General features: G+C 38.4%; 2 protein-coding genes across 4 annotated transcripts; both read left to right on the top strand.

Moving 5' to 3' along the window:
• The first annotated feature begins 1,940 nt into the window (after positions 1–1,940).
• Positions 1,941–8,343, top strand: eef1a1a (eukaryotic translation elongation factor 1 alpha 1a). 3 transcript variants are annotated; one of them, XM_053621408.1, is made up of 8 exons: positions 1,941–2,008; positions 4,374–4,555; positions 4,668–4,847; positions 5,993–6,289; positions 6,404–6,554; positions 6,664–6,920; positions 7,078–7,312; positions 7,521–8,343. In XM_053621408.1, the coding sequence occupies exons 2-8, from the start codon at positions 4,412–4,414 to the stop codon at positions 7,643–7,645; spliced, it is 1,389 nt and encodes a 462-aa protein (XP_053477383.1). In that variant the 5' UTR covers positions 1,941–2,008; positions 4,374–4,411; the 3' UTR covers positions 7,646–8,343. The 3 variants fall into 3 exon arrangements, with proteins under 3 accessions (XP_053477383.1, XP_053477384.1, XP_053477382.1); XM_053621409.1 differs by lacking the exon at positions 1,941–2,008 and adding an exon at positions 2,429–2,453; XM_053621407.1 differs by lacking the exon at positions 1,941–2,008 and adding an exon at positions 3,023–3,118.
• Positions 8,344–12,299: 3,956 nt separating this feature from the next.
• cgasa (cyclic GMP-AMP synthase a) lies at positions 12,300–18,462 on the top strand. Its single transcript, XM_053621406.1, has 5 exons — positions 12,300–13,008; positions 13,106–13,328; positions 13,414–13,671; positions 15,083–15,179; positions 16,103–18,462. The coding sequence occupies exons 1-5, from the start codon at positions 12,373–12,375 to the stop codon at positions 16,434–16,436; spliced, it is 1,548 nt and encodes a 515-aa protein (XP_053477381.1). The 5' UTR covers positions 12,300–12,372; the 3' UTR covers positions 16,437–18,462.
• Positions 18,463–18,484: the final 22 nt, after the last annotated feature.

The following is an 18,484-nucleotide window of genomic DNA, read 5'->3' as shown; positions in this document are numbered from 1 at the left end:
AGATGACCACTTACTGTTTCTTTGCACACATCGGGGGGGGGGGGGGGGGGAAGCCGCATTAGCCATAGTCTAAATAAGCTAGGGTTTTTGGGGGATAAAATTCTGTTTTGTCTCTCTGTTTGCTAAGATTTACTTGTTAACAATGTTGCCACACCTGTAAATGTAAAGGTTGGTCATGTTCAGTGTTTGGAGAAAGAAATTCCACTCTTATATCAGCAGTGACTGATAACTGGTTCATTGCACTCTACATGCTATTTTAGATTTTTATACTTGTATGTTCTGTTTAGAATTACTGTTGGTTATAATAATTTTGAAGACTGAGCAAATATGATGGAATGTAAAATTTGTTTATGTTAATAAGGAAATGTCTGAAAGTCATGGAATCAAATTAAATCACATTTACTCTTTGTTGAAATTTCTTATAAAGCAAGTGTAACACCTACATAACATTCCCTTAATTTTTCTTGTGCCTTAGTTTTATTGTATGCCTATAAACACTTGACCCACAATCTCTGAGATTTTACACTGTTTTTTACTTTTTTTTTTTTTTAATTATAAACATAATATGGGTAATATGATGCTGTAAAAGGGAGGAGTTACATTTGGTTGCTTGTTTTTTTATTTAAAAAAAAAATTTGCATTTCACATTATATTTTTTAGCTGACTGTAATCTATTGTTTATAAGAATGACTCTTAAGTTAAAAGAACATTCGTCCCCATGCAGTTTGCTACATGGCTGAAGTATTGTGTAAACCATGTCTATTCCGCATTCACCTGTGAAAAGTCTTGCATTCACTTAATTTCCCCTCATCATAAAAAATCATGTTCAATCCAAGTAATTAAAATGCATAAATCAGTCTTGTACTGTTTGGTTATTTTCATTTAGCTAATGGTATACAGTTTAATATAAAACAAATAATGAATTGGTTCCAAGTCTTATATCAAGCACATTAAATTAACATTGTATTAGCATTGACTCTTCTTGCATAGCTTGTTCTGACATATGCTATGAATGTTAAATGAATTAAGGCAAAGATGTTATTTTAAACATATATTGTTAATATTTTTCATAAAAAATATGGCTGCCTTGGCATCACCATTTACATCCTAGATTAGAGGATAAACAGTACCGAAACCTAATGTTTGTGCTGAACAAAATAGTATTGACTGTTATATGTTGTACATGTGACTTCAGATATCTTGGCAGTTTTTGAATTTCCAAATTTTTTAGGCTTTCATGCCATTAATACAACCAACTCCCTCAACGCATAATATATTTCTGAAAATCTGAAGGTGTTTACTATCTATGTGTGAAGGGAAACTGTTTAGATTATAAAAATCATTTGGGACACATATTTTCATTGGGTTAGGCCTTTAGTTTCATCGTCAATGACAGGGTGCCAATCCATCACAGGGCACAATCACATACACATTCACACACCCATTCATACACTATGGACACTTTGGACATCTAACCATGCCCATGTCTTTGGGCTGGGGGAAGAAACCCTGGCAGCACGGGGAGAGCGTGGAAGCTCCACACACACAGGGCCACGGTGGGAATTGAACCCCCAGTGGAGGTGTGAGGCAAACATGCAAACCATTAAGCCACCGTGCACTCTTATAAGAAATCGCTCCACGTGATACTTCTCTCAATGTAATACACACATTTCTTTTATCATCGACTCCCTTCCATACAGACAGCAATACACTGTCTTCATAAAATTCTAATTCTATATCGTTGACTCCATTCCACACAGACAGCAATACACTGTCTTCATAAAATTCTAATTCTATATCGTTGAGTCCATTCCACACAGACAGCAATACACTGTCTTCATAAAATTCTAATTCTATATCATTGACTCCATTCCACACAGACAGCAATACACTTCATAAAATTCTAATTCTAATTCTAATTCTAAATTCTTGATGATTCTTACCAGTCAGTGGTAAGGCTACATCCGTCTTTTGCTCTGCACAACAAAGGGGAAACAACACTCTGAAGGTAAAAAGGTTTATTACAGAAAGATGGTTAATACAGGATAGAATAAAGCAGGATAGAATAATGAGAGCGCTCTGAAGCACTTGTGCTGTACCACTACTATATATATGAAAAGCAGAGCATGACACACTTCTGTGTACCGATAAGAAGCAGTTTGAGGCAGTTCCTTGAATTTGTAATGGTTTAATGGTTAAAATGGGAGTTGCAATGGTTTGAATGGAAACTGTAATGGTCCCTGTGAGTTTCTACTGGTAATTTGTTGCCTTCTATTGGCATTGGACAATTGTGTCCTTTCAACTTTGTGGCAACAGTTTGGGGAAGACCCACGTAGAGGTGTACACATACTTTTGGCCATATAATGCACACCACATGCACTTTTTTTTTAGGTAAAAATAAATGGATAAATAAACAGATACATGCTAAAGGTAGGAACCACCCCAGTGACAAGGTAAAGTACCTTTATTTCAGAGTGTAGTGTTTGTAGTTTCTTTGTTGTTAGCATATCAAATTCTGAAATTAGGTGTGCATGTATATATATATATATATATATATATATATATATATATATATATATGTATATGTATATATATATATAGTGCATATATAGTGCATATATAGTGCATATATATATATATATATATATATATATATATATATATATATATATATACATATATATATATATATATATATATATATATATATATATATATATAGTGCAAATATAGTGCATATATAGTAGCTATTCCAGTTGTTAGAGTGCACGTGTTAGAAATTCACGAGCTATTTATAAGCTCGCCTTTTTTTAAAGGTGTATGTCTTAAATGGCGCTGATGAGCAGGCACATGCCCTAATACTCACCCAGCTGACACAGGTGGTAAACCTGTATTTCTTCATATCGATGTTAATTGTTTATTGAGAATAATGTATCCTGCATACCCAATAAAACAAAAGTTAAATCGATCCAAACCCTTTAAAAGCAGGTGACTGAGTAGTGTAGCGCGGAAGTGCGCAGTCGCGCTGTGGCGCCATATAAAGCAGCTCTGAGCGCTTCAGTGTGTCAGTGTATGTGTCAGTGTGTGTGAGTCTCAGCGCCGTGTTGCTGCAGCTCAGGTACTGTATCTTCTCAATTACACCACAGCCGTGTCCATTACATATACACTAGAGACCAACTCAACTTTGTATCAATATGTCATTCATATTACGACGTTGTGTACATGTTTAGAGCTGTGAGTGATGCTGGGGATTAGGCGTCGCGTTAGAGCCAGTGTGTGGGATGAGGGAACATGGCGGCGGCTGCAGTGAGGAGCTTGTGCTGTTAAATCTCCCAGACACCCAGTCACTGACCTGTGTGTGTGTGTGTGTGTGTGTGTGAGAGAGAGAGAGAGAGAGAGAGAGAGAGAGAGAATATTCCAGCTCTCAAGGTTATTGGGTAACCATGTTAAACCAATGTTAGGTCATGTGAGTAAGATTAACCCTGGTGTTAATGTTTAGGATGGAATTTAGGTTGTCAGCATGAAATATTTATTCTGAACGCTGCCTAAATATAATATTCAGCATCAAACCCTTTAGCTTAACCAGTTCCTAGTGACTAAATATGACATAATACCTCATGGGATGTGAGTGGGGAAATATGACAGTTTATTCAGTGTTGGTAGACAGGAAGTGAGCTGGAATAAATTGTGACGTTACATAAGGATAGATTCCTTTTTTTTAATTGATCTCAAATGGCTGCTCAGGTTACTGCTTACAAAATGGAGGTCTGCTCGATTGCTGGTGTGGGAAGTACCGAAGAAAGAAAGCTCATGCAGTTGCATCAGCCTGGTGCTCCTGAGCTGAGCCATACAACACCAAAAAAATTTGCAAATGGTCAAAGCAGGACAAGGTGTGTGAGAGCATAATGAGCAGAGACTGGAGGACCTTTGTGCACCTTGCTGCATGTCGGTTTGGTGTCAGGTTTCACGCTTGTGATTGTGCTAAAGAAATGTACTAACATGACATTTTAGGGGGGAAAGAAATGGAAAAAGAAAACAAATCAGAAATGTAAGGTTTTTAGCTTGCCATCTAGGCTACTGTTTGATTTCAGTTCAGAAGTCAGTTTCATAAAGTTGCTGAAATAGATTGCAGAAAAAGCAGTCGCTGTGTGTTCTGCTTCAGCCCTTGTCCATGGTGCTGTACACTGTGCTGTAGGTGAAAGTGAGCTCCACTGGAACTTAAAAGCAGAATTATTGCTTTGCTCACTGTCTAACATGTAACAACTATTCTATGGTATGCATCCTCAATTGTTGAGCTCTAAACATTTTACTGTAACATCTAACTATGTATTAGTTTTGTGTTTTTTTTTTTCCTGTTCCACTGTATGAGGTAGGCCTCATAGCACCTTTGTCAGATTCAGTATAACCAACCATGGGAAAGGAGAAGCTCCACATCAACATTGTGGTCATTGGCCATGTTGACTCTGGCAAGTCCACTACTACTGGTCACCTCATTTACAAGTGTGGTGGCATCGACAAGAGAACCATCGAGAAGTTTGAGAAAGAGGCTGCTGAGGTAGGGCTGTTACAGAAGTCTTTGACCTTGACAACCATTAAACCATTTTGAATTCAGAAACGACACTGTTTCCCCTGACATGTTCCTACATTATTTTCTAAACTGTTTTTAGATGGGTAAAGGATCCTTTAAGTATGCCTGGGTGTTGGATAAGCTGAAGGCGGAGCGGGAGCGTGGTATCACCATTGACATTTCCCTGTGGAAATTTGAGACCAGCAAGTACTATGTCACAATCATTGATGCTCCTGGGCATAGGGACTTCATCAAAAACATGATTACTGGCACTTCCCAGGTCAGTCCTTCAGAGCAATGCATTATTAATTATTGCCTTCTGGGTTACTTGCTTTGTACCTTAGCTTTAAAATTGTGACGATATAGTTAAATAGGATGGACATGTGTTTGTGTAGAGCAAGTTTTCAAATTTGCACATTCATAGAGTCCTTTTTTTACTTCATGAATATAAAAAGCACTTCTGTACTATTTTTGTGTGATACAGCTCAAAGTGGAGGGCCATTGGATTACTTTCCTGTAATAGCATCTACCCCAGTGTATTATTCTGTTTATACCACAGGGCTTTTACCAGATTATTATTATTATTATTATTATTATTATTTTTATTTATTTATTTATTTATTTATTTATTTATTTATTAATTAATGAATGAGACTTCATGCCTTTTCACCTGTTCATAGTTAAATCTAATGTTATGGACCGTTTGCAAGTAAATTTTTGTTATTGCTTACATTTTAGCTATATTCAAAAATGATTATTTTGCTGTGGCTTTTTTCAAAATTTACAAGGCAACTTGCGGTGCTTTTTGTGCTTTTTTTGGTGGAAAACTACTTGAATTGGCAAAATTGCAATTGCGCTAAATAGTTTTTTGTAGTGATGTTTGTTGGTAAATGAGACCTTTTAGCTGTACTCATGTTCGATGCACATAAATCGAAGAGTGCTTTGGCTGACTGCACGTTGTGATAACGTCACATGATGCCTCTTGGTCCAAATCTGCGGTAAACGAAAAAATATTGCTATCTCCTCATATTATGGAGTTTGCTTGATTTCGCGTTAATTTCTGTGCTCACAAAATTGCAAAATCCTGGAGGGACTGTATTATGCTTGGATCATTTAGTGTGTCCACCATACAAGTCCCTGTGAATGAGCTGTTATTATAGAAACAATAACCTATTAGATATACCTGTTAATGTACAGCAAACATATCCTTTGAATTATAGCTGGCACTACCGTCAGTGCTGCTGTTGTAGAAAACACACGCTGTTATATGTACACACAGTTTCAGGTTTGAGAATCCAACACTGCTCTGGGACAAAGTAAAATATGACCATCAGTGTGAATTTGGGTGACTTTATAGAATGCAGCTCAAAAGTATTTTCTTGAATTTGAACAATGCTTCATGTGCTTTCTGTTTGTGTTCTCCAGGCAGACTGTGCTGTCCTGATAGTGGCAGCTGGCGTTGGAGAGTTTGAAGCTGGTATTTCAAAGAACGGTCAAACCAGAGAGCATGCACTCCTGGCCTATACGCTGGGTGTAAAACAGCTCATCGTAGGTGTTAATAAGATGGACTCCACTGAGCCCAACTACAGCCAGAAGCGCTATGAGGAAATTGTAAAGGAAGTCAGTACTTACATTAAAAAGATTGGCTACAATCCTGAAACCGTGGCATTTGTCCCCATTTCTGGGTGGAACGGTGATAACATGTTGGAGGCCAGCCCCAATGTATGTGTGACATCATAGCTGACAATAAAACTGCCCTATTATTTTTTCTGATGGTGCATTGATATTCATGGTAATCGAGAGACTGATATTGCTAGGTGTCTGTCATTTCTGTAGATGACTTGGTTTAAGGGCTGGAAGATCACCCGTAAGGATGGCAGTGTATCAGGAACTACTCTTCTGGAGGCTCTCGATGCCATCCAGCCCCCAACTCGACCCACTGATAAACCACTCCGTCTACCTCTGCAGGATGTCTACAAGATTGGAGGTGATACTTTGTGCATTTATTACCAGGCAAAAAATATCTACAGTCTTAATTACTACACATCATCCTTCAGTTAAAACAAGTGATGGAGCTATATTTAACATGTGATTAGGTATTGGAACTGTCCCTGTTGGTCGTGTGGAGACTGGCATTCTGAAGCCAGGGACGGTGGTGACCTTTGCCCCAGTTAATATAACTACTGAGGTAAAGTCTGTGGAGATGCACCACGAGGCTCTGTCTGAAGCCCTGCCAGGGGACAACGTGGGCTTCAATGTCAAAAACGTATCAGTGAAGGATATCCGCCGTGGGAATGTTGCTGGGGACAGCAAGAATGATCCACCCCAGGAGGCAGCCAGCTTCACTGCTCAAGTATTTAATTTCTGCTGCTAATCTTCTTTAAAGCCATATGAATGTTACTACAATGTGAATGTATTTGCAGGTTTAATACAGTTTCTGAAGATGGTGTACTGTTTAGCATTATTGAGTTGCAGATTGTCAGAATGACTGATGTAATTCTTTGTATCAGGTGATCATCCTGAACCACCCAGGGCAAATCAGTGCTGGTTATGCTCCAGTGCTGGACTGTCACACTGCACATATTGCCTGCAAGTTTGCTGAGCTCAAGGAGAAGATTGACCGCCGCTCTGGGAAGAAACTTGAGGATAATCCCAAGAACCTCAAGTCTGGGGATGCTGCCATTGTAGACATGATCCCTGGGAAACCCATGTGTGTGGAGAGCTTCTCAGAGTATCCACCTCTTGGTGAGTGCCTGACCATTTGCGCTGTTGTGACGTACGTATTTTAGGCAAAACTGAGATGATACTGTTTGAAATAATTCCAGAGCTTTTCATCTGAATCTTGCGTACAAGATTGGAATTTGTTGTGAGGTATTGATTCTGTTGAACTGGTGAGAATTCAGATCAGTTTAATAGGAGAAAATTCTCACACTGTGATGTGTTTACTTTACAGGGCGCTTTGCTGTGCGTGACATGCGTCAGACTGTGGCAGTTGGAGTGATCAAGGGAGTCGAGAAGAAGGCTCCGACTTGTGGAAAAGTCACCAAGTCTGCTCAGAAAGCCCAGAAGGCCAAATGAATTTTGTGTTTGACTGCCAACTCCAGTATCGTATACAATAGAACAGAGGTCACCCAGCTATATCTGATTGGCTACTTAAACTCCATCGTCATAGATTGGTTAATCATTCCAATGCATCGTAAAAGTATCAGAAGGAAAAAAAATCTCTCCCTATATATATACTTATTTCAAGACAGGTTGTTTGATTTAAATCTATACCAGGAGAGTTAATTTGTAATATTAGCTTGTTACTATTTGGAATGTGATCTATTTATTTTGGGTTATGACTGTTCACACTATTATGCGAAATTACTGTTCTTGAGAGGAAATGTTATCGTGACCTCTCCTACTCTGGGGTGCAGTTTTAGTCTGGTTCTTATACTGTATACTTTATCTTATACTTTAGTGCTTTTAGTGTTTAGTGTCTCGCATTTAGTATTTGTTTGCAGATTAGTGTGTTTTTAGGTTTTGCGGCTCTTAGTAACTTAACTTATGTTACTTCTTAGTCTTTCTGACTATTTTAAACTTTAAAGAAATTGGAAAATAATCAACCTTTCCATATCAGACTATGTTGGGCACTTTTCCAAGCACTTGAAGCACTTGACGTAAAGCTGGTTTTGCACAGGCACTTCTTATTAACTTTAATTGGTTTTTAGCTTCTGCACCTTACTGTTCAGACTATTCAAATCAATCAGGCTATATTAAAGATTCTGCAATCATACTTTTTGAGTCTCTTTTCTCTTTATTAAAAATTCTGAATGGTTTCACTTAAATGAGGAACAGTGAATGGGTGGTTCGTGTATGTTTTGCGTTCATTCGTTTTTGGTTTCCAAATTGAAAAACAAAATACAAATGATGATGCGTTCATACATATTTTTGTTTTAATATTGAAAATGAAATTGCTAATTATGTTTAAAACCCATTTTTGCTCAAAAATGCTAAATGTTTTAAATATGCCTCATTTATATTTTCTTGCTGTCTTATTTGTTGAGTTTGAGTTATTTTGTAAGAAGTAAGAAGGTCACAGAAAGGGAGGATGACCACCGGGAATATTATCCGGGTTTTTCCATCGCAATAAAGTTAGTTTTAGGTTCAATATTCGTTGGATATTCATGTTCTCCTGCACTTGTTCTATAGAAGCGACGATTTTACACAGATATCAATACCACCATTAGTTTTAATAATATTCACTTATTATATATGGACATAAAACATTTACTCAAAAATGCCAATGCGTATTAGAGCTGCATATTTACACCTGAGAATGTTCTGACCCGATATCACAGTGCAAGTTGCCTAAGGGACTGTCTGGCAATTCCATTTGTATAAATGAGGTATATCTGAAATATTTTGCATTTTTGAGCAAAAAAAGTTGAGGATGCTCCACGCTCCTTTGACAGGTCCTCTACAGTAGGTGAGGAGGCTGAAGTTTTCCTCTTCCACCATAAAGGTTCCAGGTCTTACGAGCTCGTGCCTGTAGAGGGCGCCATGAAGACCACTTATATCACAATTTCCTACACCATTATCACCTCATTCTCAAAACGTCCCAAAATGCTGACAATTTCATTTATATATATAAGTGTAATATATTGTAGAAAGTAAGAAGAGATTTAACTGTAGGATTTTTTTTTAATAATGGGCTTGTGAACATGGCATTTGAGACTATGGAATGTAGGCAAATTGTATTTTCTGCCTAATTCCTTCACCGTTATTATTATCAGAGTACACTATTGGCACCCTTGGTAAATATGAGCAAAGAAGGCTGTGAAAATTGTCTTTACTGTTTAACCTTTTGATCTTTTGTTCAAAAAATTCACAGAAATACTCTGCTCTCATGGATATCAAACAATTGCAAACACAACACAGGTTTATCAAGAAAAAAATATCTTTGTTAAATAGATATTTAGTCACTTTTAGTCATTTAGTGCTTCCTCCCTTTGCCAAAATAACAGCTCTGAGTCTTTGCCTATAATGCCTGATGAGGTTGGAGAATACATGGCAAGGGATCTGAGACCATTCCTCCAGACAGAATCTCTCCAGATCCTTCAAACACTGGTGGACTCTTCTCTTCAGTTCACCCCACAGGTTTTCTATCTGTTTCAAGTCAGGGGACTGGGATGGCCATGGCCACCTTGATTTTGTGGTCAGTAAACCATTTTTGTGTTGATTTTGATGAACGTTTTGGATCATTGTCCTCCTGGAAGATCCAACCACGGCCCATTTTAAGCTTTCTGGCAGAGGCAGTCAGGTTTTCATTTAATATCTGTTGATATTTGATAGAGTCTATGATATATCATCATGTATCCTCACAAAATGTCCAGGTCCTCTGGCTGAAAAACAGCCCCAAAATATTAACGAGCCACCAGCATATGTAACCGTGGGCATGAAGTAGATTTCCTTATGGCTACCTCTCTGTGTGCGCCAAAACCACCTCTGGTGTTTGTTGCCAAAAAGCTTTATTTTGGTTTCATCTGACCATAGAACCCGATCCCATTTGACGTTCCAGTAGTGTCTGGCAAACTGAAGACGCTTGAGTTTGTTTTTGGATGAGAGTAGAGGCTTTTTTCTTGAAACCCTTCCAAACAACATGTGGTGATGTAGGTGACTTTGGATTGTAGTTTTGCAGACAACTAACTTCTGCAGTTCTCCAGCTGTGCTCCTTGGGGATTTTTTGGCCACTCAAACCATAGTGTGTTGAGACAATATAGACACACATCCTCTTCCAGGTTGATTCATAACATTTCCAGTTGACTGGAACTGCTTAATTATTGCCTTGATGGTGGAAATGGGTATTTTCAATGCTTGTTCTGTTTTCTTAAAGCCGCTTCCCATTTTGTGAAGCTCAACAACCTTTCACTGCTTATCACAGCTATATTCCTATATTATAGTCTTACCCACTGTTATGAACGACTAAGGGAATTTGGCCTATGTGTTATTACCTCATATTTATACCCCTGTGAAACAGAAGTCGTGGTTGAACAATTTCCTGTTCCTAGTCACCCAGGAGTAGGCCTACTAATTAATTTTTTTTTTATATATATCAATAGGAATAGGAATTCATAGGGATTCACCATATGAATAGGAATTCATAAGGGTGCCAATAAATGTTGCACACCTATACTTAACAAAGATTTATTTTTCTTGATAAACCTGTGTTGTGTTTGCAATTGTTTGATATTCATGAGAGCAGAGTATGCTTGTGAATTTTTTTTTTTTTAAAAGAAAAGATCAAAAGGTTAAACAATAAAGACAATTTTTCACAGCCTTCTTTGCTCATATTTACTAAGGGTGCCAATATTAATGGAGGGCACTATATATATATATATATATATATATATATATATATATATATATATATATATATATATTTTTTGTTGGTCATTATATCTGTGTTTATAGATAGTCAGTTAAAAAAGGGAAGCCACCAGTCATTGTTTATCATCTTTCATTATATATATATATATATATATATATATATATATATATATATATATATATATATAATAGGTAAGACAGCTTCCTTTTGCAGAAGAGTGACTCCAGAAGCAAAAAAAAAAAAAATGCATCAGAAAAATTGGCAACCAAATTAAACCAAAAAAAAATTATCGGATTCTCATTACTTGTTTATTACTTGTTTGTTCATTACTCATTTCTTTTTTCTTTCTTTTTTTTTAAATATTCTGATTATTAATATTTTGCTTGTGGATTTTATTCAGACGTTTGGCACGAAATAAATGAACATACCCTGAACCTATCGAAACGAGGCTTTTTCATTCTCATCTCGTTGCTCTTCCAGTTAATCAAATATTATGGACTCTAGATGGCACCAGAAGGCTGTAATTATCCATCCATCTTCAACCGCTTACTCCTTTTCAGGGTCGCGGGGGAACCTGGAGCCAATCCCAGGGAGCATCGGGCACAAGGCGGTGTGGCTGTAATTATATACCGCAAATACACTGTGATGCTGGAAATATGAGTTTGATCACTTTCCTTGTGTTCAGTGTCCTTACAGTATTACTGCAAAAACACATTCCCATAAAAATATAATCACAAGTAAGCTATTGCTCTACATTTAGGGAATTTTAAATCAGGTATAGGAGTAGTGTCCAACAGTCTCGTCAATAGACAGAATGATTTCCCCAGGTTTGGATATATAAAGCACTGCATGTATTGTAATGGGAATTGTGTGGCCAGCTTGGAATTGGTAAAGGATCCTACAGTAGAAGTGTATTTTGGTTTATGTGATCTACAAAGAGAGCAAAGCGAATATCTATCAAGAATTCATTACAATTATTTCCAATTTCTATTTGTAACCGTGGGTAGTATGAACTGACATGAAATTGTACAGCAGCAAACCGTGAAGAGAAAACCAACAAACAAACAAACAAAAAAAAAAACAGTCACACCCTCGTCGAGAAAACCAGCAAATTAATACCTTAACAAAGTTCCCACGCAGCACCTTAAGCACTGTGCATGTGCTTTACATCGAGGAAGAAATTACATTCGTGTGGTATAGTGGTGTGTGTGTGTGTGTGTGTGTGTGTATTGGAGGAGTTTATTCCGGTTCCACTTCCCCCCTTTCCTCTGACGTCAAAGTCTGCTTTATAAGAACCTGTTCTACATCATTCCGGTCTTTTTACGCACTGCTACAGTCGTAACGCATTATGAGCGTCAGAGCAAAACCGCGCAAAGTCCGGGACGAGAATGCAGGCGCATTTGTAGCTAAAAGCCTACCGACTACACGAAAGATGAGCGCTCCAAGGAATGAGGACAAGAAATCCACGGACGCCAAAGCGAGGTGCCCTCCAAAGCTTCAGGGAAGTCAAGACGCCCGTCCGAGTAAATCTACAAGGGATGCTAACTCTACCAAAGAGCCAGAAACACCCAAACGCACCAAAAGTCGCGAGAATAAAGGAGCTTCCTGCTACCCAGTGAGGAGAGACAACAGTATCAAGGAGAATCCGAGCAGAGATCTCCAAAGTGCTCCTGAAAAGGTTAAAAAAAGCCAGAGATCAGAGTCAGCCAAAACAATGGACACTAAAGTGAGCCGTCCTCCAAAGCCCCAGGAAGTTCAAGAAGTCTGTTCAACTCCAAGGGATACTAACAATACCAAAGAGGCACAAGTGCCCAAAACAGCAAAAAGTGTTGAGAAGGAAACAGCCCCCATCTGCTCAGCGAGAAGAGGCAGCAGTATCGATGAGAATCCGAGTAAAGTGCTTCAGACTGCTCTTGAGAAGTTAAAGGTGAAGAAAAACCAGAGATCGGAGTCAGCCAAATGCGTAAACAACATACAGAATAGAGTAACCGAGTATGTGAAACTGCATCTGGACTGGTGCAAAGACATCAGCGTTGTGAAGACAGGAAGCTACTATGAAAACGTTAAAGTAAGTGACCTCACAGACATTTCAAGAACAGCGATGGTTCTTTGTGTCTCGATCCTTAATCAATATAAATGTTAACCATAATTTTTTTTTTTTAAAGATCTGCGAGCCTGACGAGTTTGATGTCATGATGACTGTTCGTGTGGATAGGGTGAAGCTCCTGCCTTTCTCAGAAGACGGCGCCTTCTATAGTGTAGAAATGAAACGGCAATCTTCAAGACATCCTTTAGAAAAGTTTGTCAATGAAGACAGAACCATCATGGCCAGCAAAATGCTCGACGATTTCCGTGAGAAAGTAAAGGAAGCTGTGAAAGAACTACAGAGTAAGCATTATCCTGTAATAATAACTGCTGGTGGTGAAGAAATTCCTGCATAATAAATGTGTGTGTGTGTGTGTGTGTGTTGTAGATGTTTCGCTTGAGAGGAAGAAGACGGGCTGTCCAGCTGTAACTCTGCTGGTGAACGAGAAGGGCAAGCAGATTTCTATCGATTTTGTCCTTGGTCTAGAAGTCCACATAAGCTGGCCCAGTTTCACTCAGGGTGGCTTCAACATAGAAAACTGGCTGAGCAAGAAAGTGAAGCAGGACCAAAAAGGCAAACCGTTTTATTTGGTGCCTAAATACGAGGGAAGAGGCAGTGCCGAGCAGGATGGAATTATGGCCAAGAGTAAGTCACGATCAATTATTTTCTTTTATATATATTATATTATATTATATTATATTATATTACATTTACATAACTGCACATTCCTGGAGTTAACAGATAATCATGTGGCAGCAGCACAATGCAAAAAAATCATGCAGATCCCAGGTCAATAGCTTCAGTTAATATTCATATTAAACAACAGAATGAAGAAAGTGTGAACTTTTGATCATGGCATGGTGGGATTATTGAAGAGCGATTATTTGAGTTACTATATCCAACACAAACCAATCTGGCCATTTCCTTCTGACCTCTCTTATCAACAAAGTGTTTCCAATCACAGACTTGTCACTCATGCAATGCCCCCACTAACCCCACCCCCACCCACCCACCCACACTTTTATATACTCTAGAGACTGTTGTGTGTGAAATTCCCATGAGACTAGCAGTTTAAAATACTCAAAACAGCCCGTCTGGTACTAACAACCATGCCATGATCAAACTCACAGAAATCACACTTTTTCTTCATTTTGATGTTTGATATACAGAAGCCCTAAGCATGATCTTAACAAAACCAAAAGCTGTTTTTTTTCACGACTAAATTTTATGCCGAGAAATTCTTGCACCTTGAGAATGGGACTGGTGTTAGATGTATGTTTTCATCTTTGCCATAATAAATGTAATAATGGCCCACTGTAGAGATGGACTTTATCTCCGCATTAAGAGAGAGGGGTGTCCCCTTTTCAAGTGTCAGACACTAATGTGGAAGTCATCAATCCTGCAGGGATGATGTATTTTTGTAGGCCAACCCGGAAGTTAGCATCACCCTGGTTCCCTCGACAAAAAACCAATAGGATTTTTCCACTGGCTTTTGGATTATTGCAGAAAATAAGCTCTGTGACCAACAAAAGTTTATGATTCTTACATGTTTTGTTCATCAAGATAATCTTCACAAATGAACACAACTTTTATGAAGCCTAAATACAATCGAAATAAAAAGCTAATGTTAGACTATAAACGAACTACACCACGGTCACATGACCAACATCACCGCCGCTAAACTTCTAACAGCTCGTTCAATCTTTACTTTTTTTGAGTTGGAATAGTTTGCTAGAGCGCGAGTATGAACACAATGAGGCTGTAGTAGATGAGACTTCCTGTTCTGCGTGATGACGTTTAATGTCCCAGGCAACCTCCGTAGTCTCATTTAGCCACTTGTTAACAACCGTCTTAACAAAATCACAAGTGGGATATTACTGATGTATTTTATGTCGAAGTATAATACGTGAACATATCTTGAGTATTGATGAACTGAAGCTCTTGACCGTTAAAAAAAAAAAACTTTTGAAACTTGTGGGACAGCTAGAAGTGAAAAGCTGCAGCTGTCGATGTTAAACCAAAAAAGAAAGATGTAAGTTTGGTGTTTTGTGGGCAGATGCTTGGCGAATTTCGTTCTCACATGTGGAAAAGTACATCCTGAAAAACCACGGCAACAGTAAGACCTGCTGTGAGGGAGGACAGAAATGCTGCAGGTGAGACAACACACACGCACACGTACACGCACACAGGAGCAATCCAATAAAACCTCACTACAGGGTATATCTTAGATAATGTAATATTTTGGATATGCTTTCAAGATGGTCACTCTAATTTGTGATTAAAAATCTAACAAGTACCTCAAGTCCATGTTATGTGCAAAAAAATAAATCAAATTCTAGAGTTGTTGAATGAGCCTAGTGTATATGGACAAGTCACTAATAAAAATAATGATTCTCAGTGTCCTAATTTTCCCAGCTTCTGTCAGTTGAATGTCTAAACCACACCCACTTCTCCTCCCAAGTTTTGTATTCAAATTTGAATGGACCAATGAAAACAAATCCTCATTTTAGCCTATCAGGAGCACAAGAGGATCAAAGAAAAAAAGACACACACACACACACACACACACACACACACACACACACACACTTTTTTCTGCACTTGTGAATATATTCTGCTAGTAAATAAATTAAGATCATATACTATACACACTATATCTAAGAGGTCGGGCACTAATGTCCAGCAAAGTTGCATTTTTAATTCATCCCAGAAGTGTTCAGTGGGGTTGAGGTCAGGACTCTAGGGGTTGTGCAGGCCAGTACAGTTCTTCCACACCAGCCTTGGCAAAATAAAATCACAGTTAATCATTTCTGACTACACGCACTACATAATAGCAGGTATTGTTCAGATGTAAAAATTCATCTACTGCATCTGATACACATCACTGTTGTTCCAAGAATGCTTGAAGAATTTAAGAATTTAACTTTGACATGGACTGTGGGGGAGCCTTTAAACTTGCTATAAAGACATAGAACATAATTTTTTAAAATTTCATTATTATTATTATTATTATTATTATTATTATTATTATTGCCTTCCAAGAAATACAACCAGTGTAACCTGTGGTATTTTACAGAAAGCAGTGTCTGAAACTTCTGAAATGCCTTTTGCAACGGCTGAAGGAGGCGCACCCGGAGGATGCGGACAAACTGTGCTCGTACCATGCAAAGACAACACTGCTTCATGCCTGTGCTGCCAGAGTGAAGGACAGTGAGTGGGAAAGCAGTGAGCTCAGCCACTGCTTCCAGCAACTTCTCAGAGATTTTGAGCAAAACCTGAGGGCCTGCCAGCTTTCCAACTTCTTCATCCCCTCCCAAAATCTGTTCAAAGGTATTAGCAAGAAAAAATGCAACCTTCTAGCAGACTACATTGAATCCCAACGTAATAATGGGTTTCCTCTACTAAGTTAAATCAAGAGAGTTTAATCTGAGACTGCCTGTGTAGTCGACAGTGATTTATATAACATTAGCCATGTTTCCATTCAAGGTTTTTTTTTTTTGTTTTTTTTTTTTGCAGTAAAAGGTTTAGTGCATTGAAATGTTTACTGATATAACTGATGGAAATGCAAATTATCGATAAAATTTCACAACTGTCAACATAATCTTTTTCCGTTTAACTTTAGAAAACGAGAAAAATGGCATTCGTCCAAAAATATATATATATATTTTTTTTAAAAATAAGTGTCACATGACAGAACTGATCCATCAGTCGGGGGAAGAATAGGGATGTGTGTGCCATCTAGCACACCATAAACCTGTGACACAAGATGCACCAAGGAATTGCGGTATGCAGTTTATTGGCCTCCACTACATTCAGCAGCCTGATATAACGCCGCATTCATTTTTCCTTGTGCACACAGCATATACACATCAATGGACAGTTGTTTTACTAACCTCAAAATTTTCCCGCACTACACTGTACTTGGCGCAAGTTGCCAGATTAAGCAGGGCAAGAGCAATCTTCTTTCTGGTCCGTTGCGACCTGCGATAGGCGCAGCTCTCCAACACTACCTCCACCATGGGCGGGGTGAGAGAGGGACCCATTTTCATCCCGAGAGTTTAATGCCAAAGACTGACCCATTATTTTTTGTGGTGGAAGACCTTTGATAAATTAAGTGACAATTCAGTTCTTACTACCTCGTTATATTTATTACGGACCTGTTTCAAATGACATACTGAGTATTGTTTTCTGCTACAAAAAATCCAACTAACATTTTGAAAAAAAATGTTGGTTTGCCATCAAACAAATATGAAGTGTTTCAGTAAGAAATATACTTTTTTGGCAGTTTGTGCCATAGCATGTGACAGTGGTTTGTTTGTATCTCCAGGGTAATGACCTGAGTACGAGCACTTATAGAGAGAGAACGAGAACGCGTGCGCTGAGTCAAGTGACATTAGAAAACTGCACTTTTTAACACAAAAGTAACTGATGTGTGGCTTTAAATACAAATGTAGTGTACTTCGTTACTTTAGTTAGCGGTCACGCAATAATGTATCATGATTATTTTATGAACCCATTTTATGAGCGGACCACCGGGAATTCTCCCGTTTCTCCCGATGAGCCACCTGACCTATGCTCACGGGCTTCAGCATACTTGGAGCCCCATCATACGAGCAGCTGCTCCATTCTGACCTCGTCCTCTGATCGCACAACTGCAATTATTTGTGAAATTAAAATTAAAGTAAGCTGGTCAATTTCATTTATTTGTCTCAATACTTTCACCATTTTACAAAGATTTGAGGACATGCAGAACTCAAAGGGTACACAATTTGCGATATACACAAAATTATGTATGGAAACAGCTCAAGGGCAGATTTCTTTTACAATACGCCAAAACTTATGCAACAGTTTGTTTTTTTAAAAGGATGACATCATGCACACCATTTTATCGGTAAAAGGCCAATTGTATGTTAGCGGGCAGGAGACAGCAAATATCGCAAACTGGTTTTTTTTTTTAAAAACGCACTCTCACTTTTTTGATAACAGAAATGCACAAAAAGTGGATGGAAACTTGGCTAATGTTAACATGATATTTTTTCAATTATAATAAAAATACATTTATATATATAAATGAAGTATTATGTCCATGGGCACACGGTGGCTTAGTGGTTAGCATATTCATCTCACACCTCCAGGGTTGGGGGTTCGATTCCCACCTGTGTGTGCAGAGCCTGCATGTTCCCCCTTTGTTGCAGGGGTTTCCTCCAGGTACTCCAGTTTCCTCCCCCAGCCCAAAGACATGCACGGTAGGCTGATTGGCATGTCCAAATTGTCCGCAGTGTATGAACGTGTATGTGATTGTGCCCTGCAATGGATTGGCACCCTGTAAAGGATGTACCCCACCTTGTGCCCCATGCTCCCTGGGATAGGCTCTAGGTGGATGGAAGGATTATGTCCATGTACTCTCTACTGTCTTGTCTGTTGTTTTCTCATCTACACCCAACACTCACTCACACTA

The sequence above is a fragment of the Ictalurus furcatus genome, chromosome 3, assembly GCF_023375685.1.
Source record: "Ictalurus furcatus strain D&B chromosome 3, Billie_1.0, whole genome shotgun sequence".
Lineage (NCBI taxonomy): Eukaryota > Metazoa > Chordata > Actinopteri > Siluriformes > Ictaluridae > Ictalurus > Ictalurus furcatus.
This window is presented reverse-complemented; position numbering and strand designations above follow the sequence as displayed.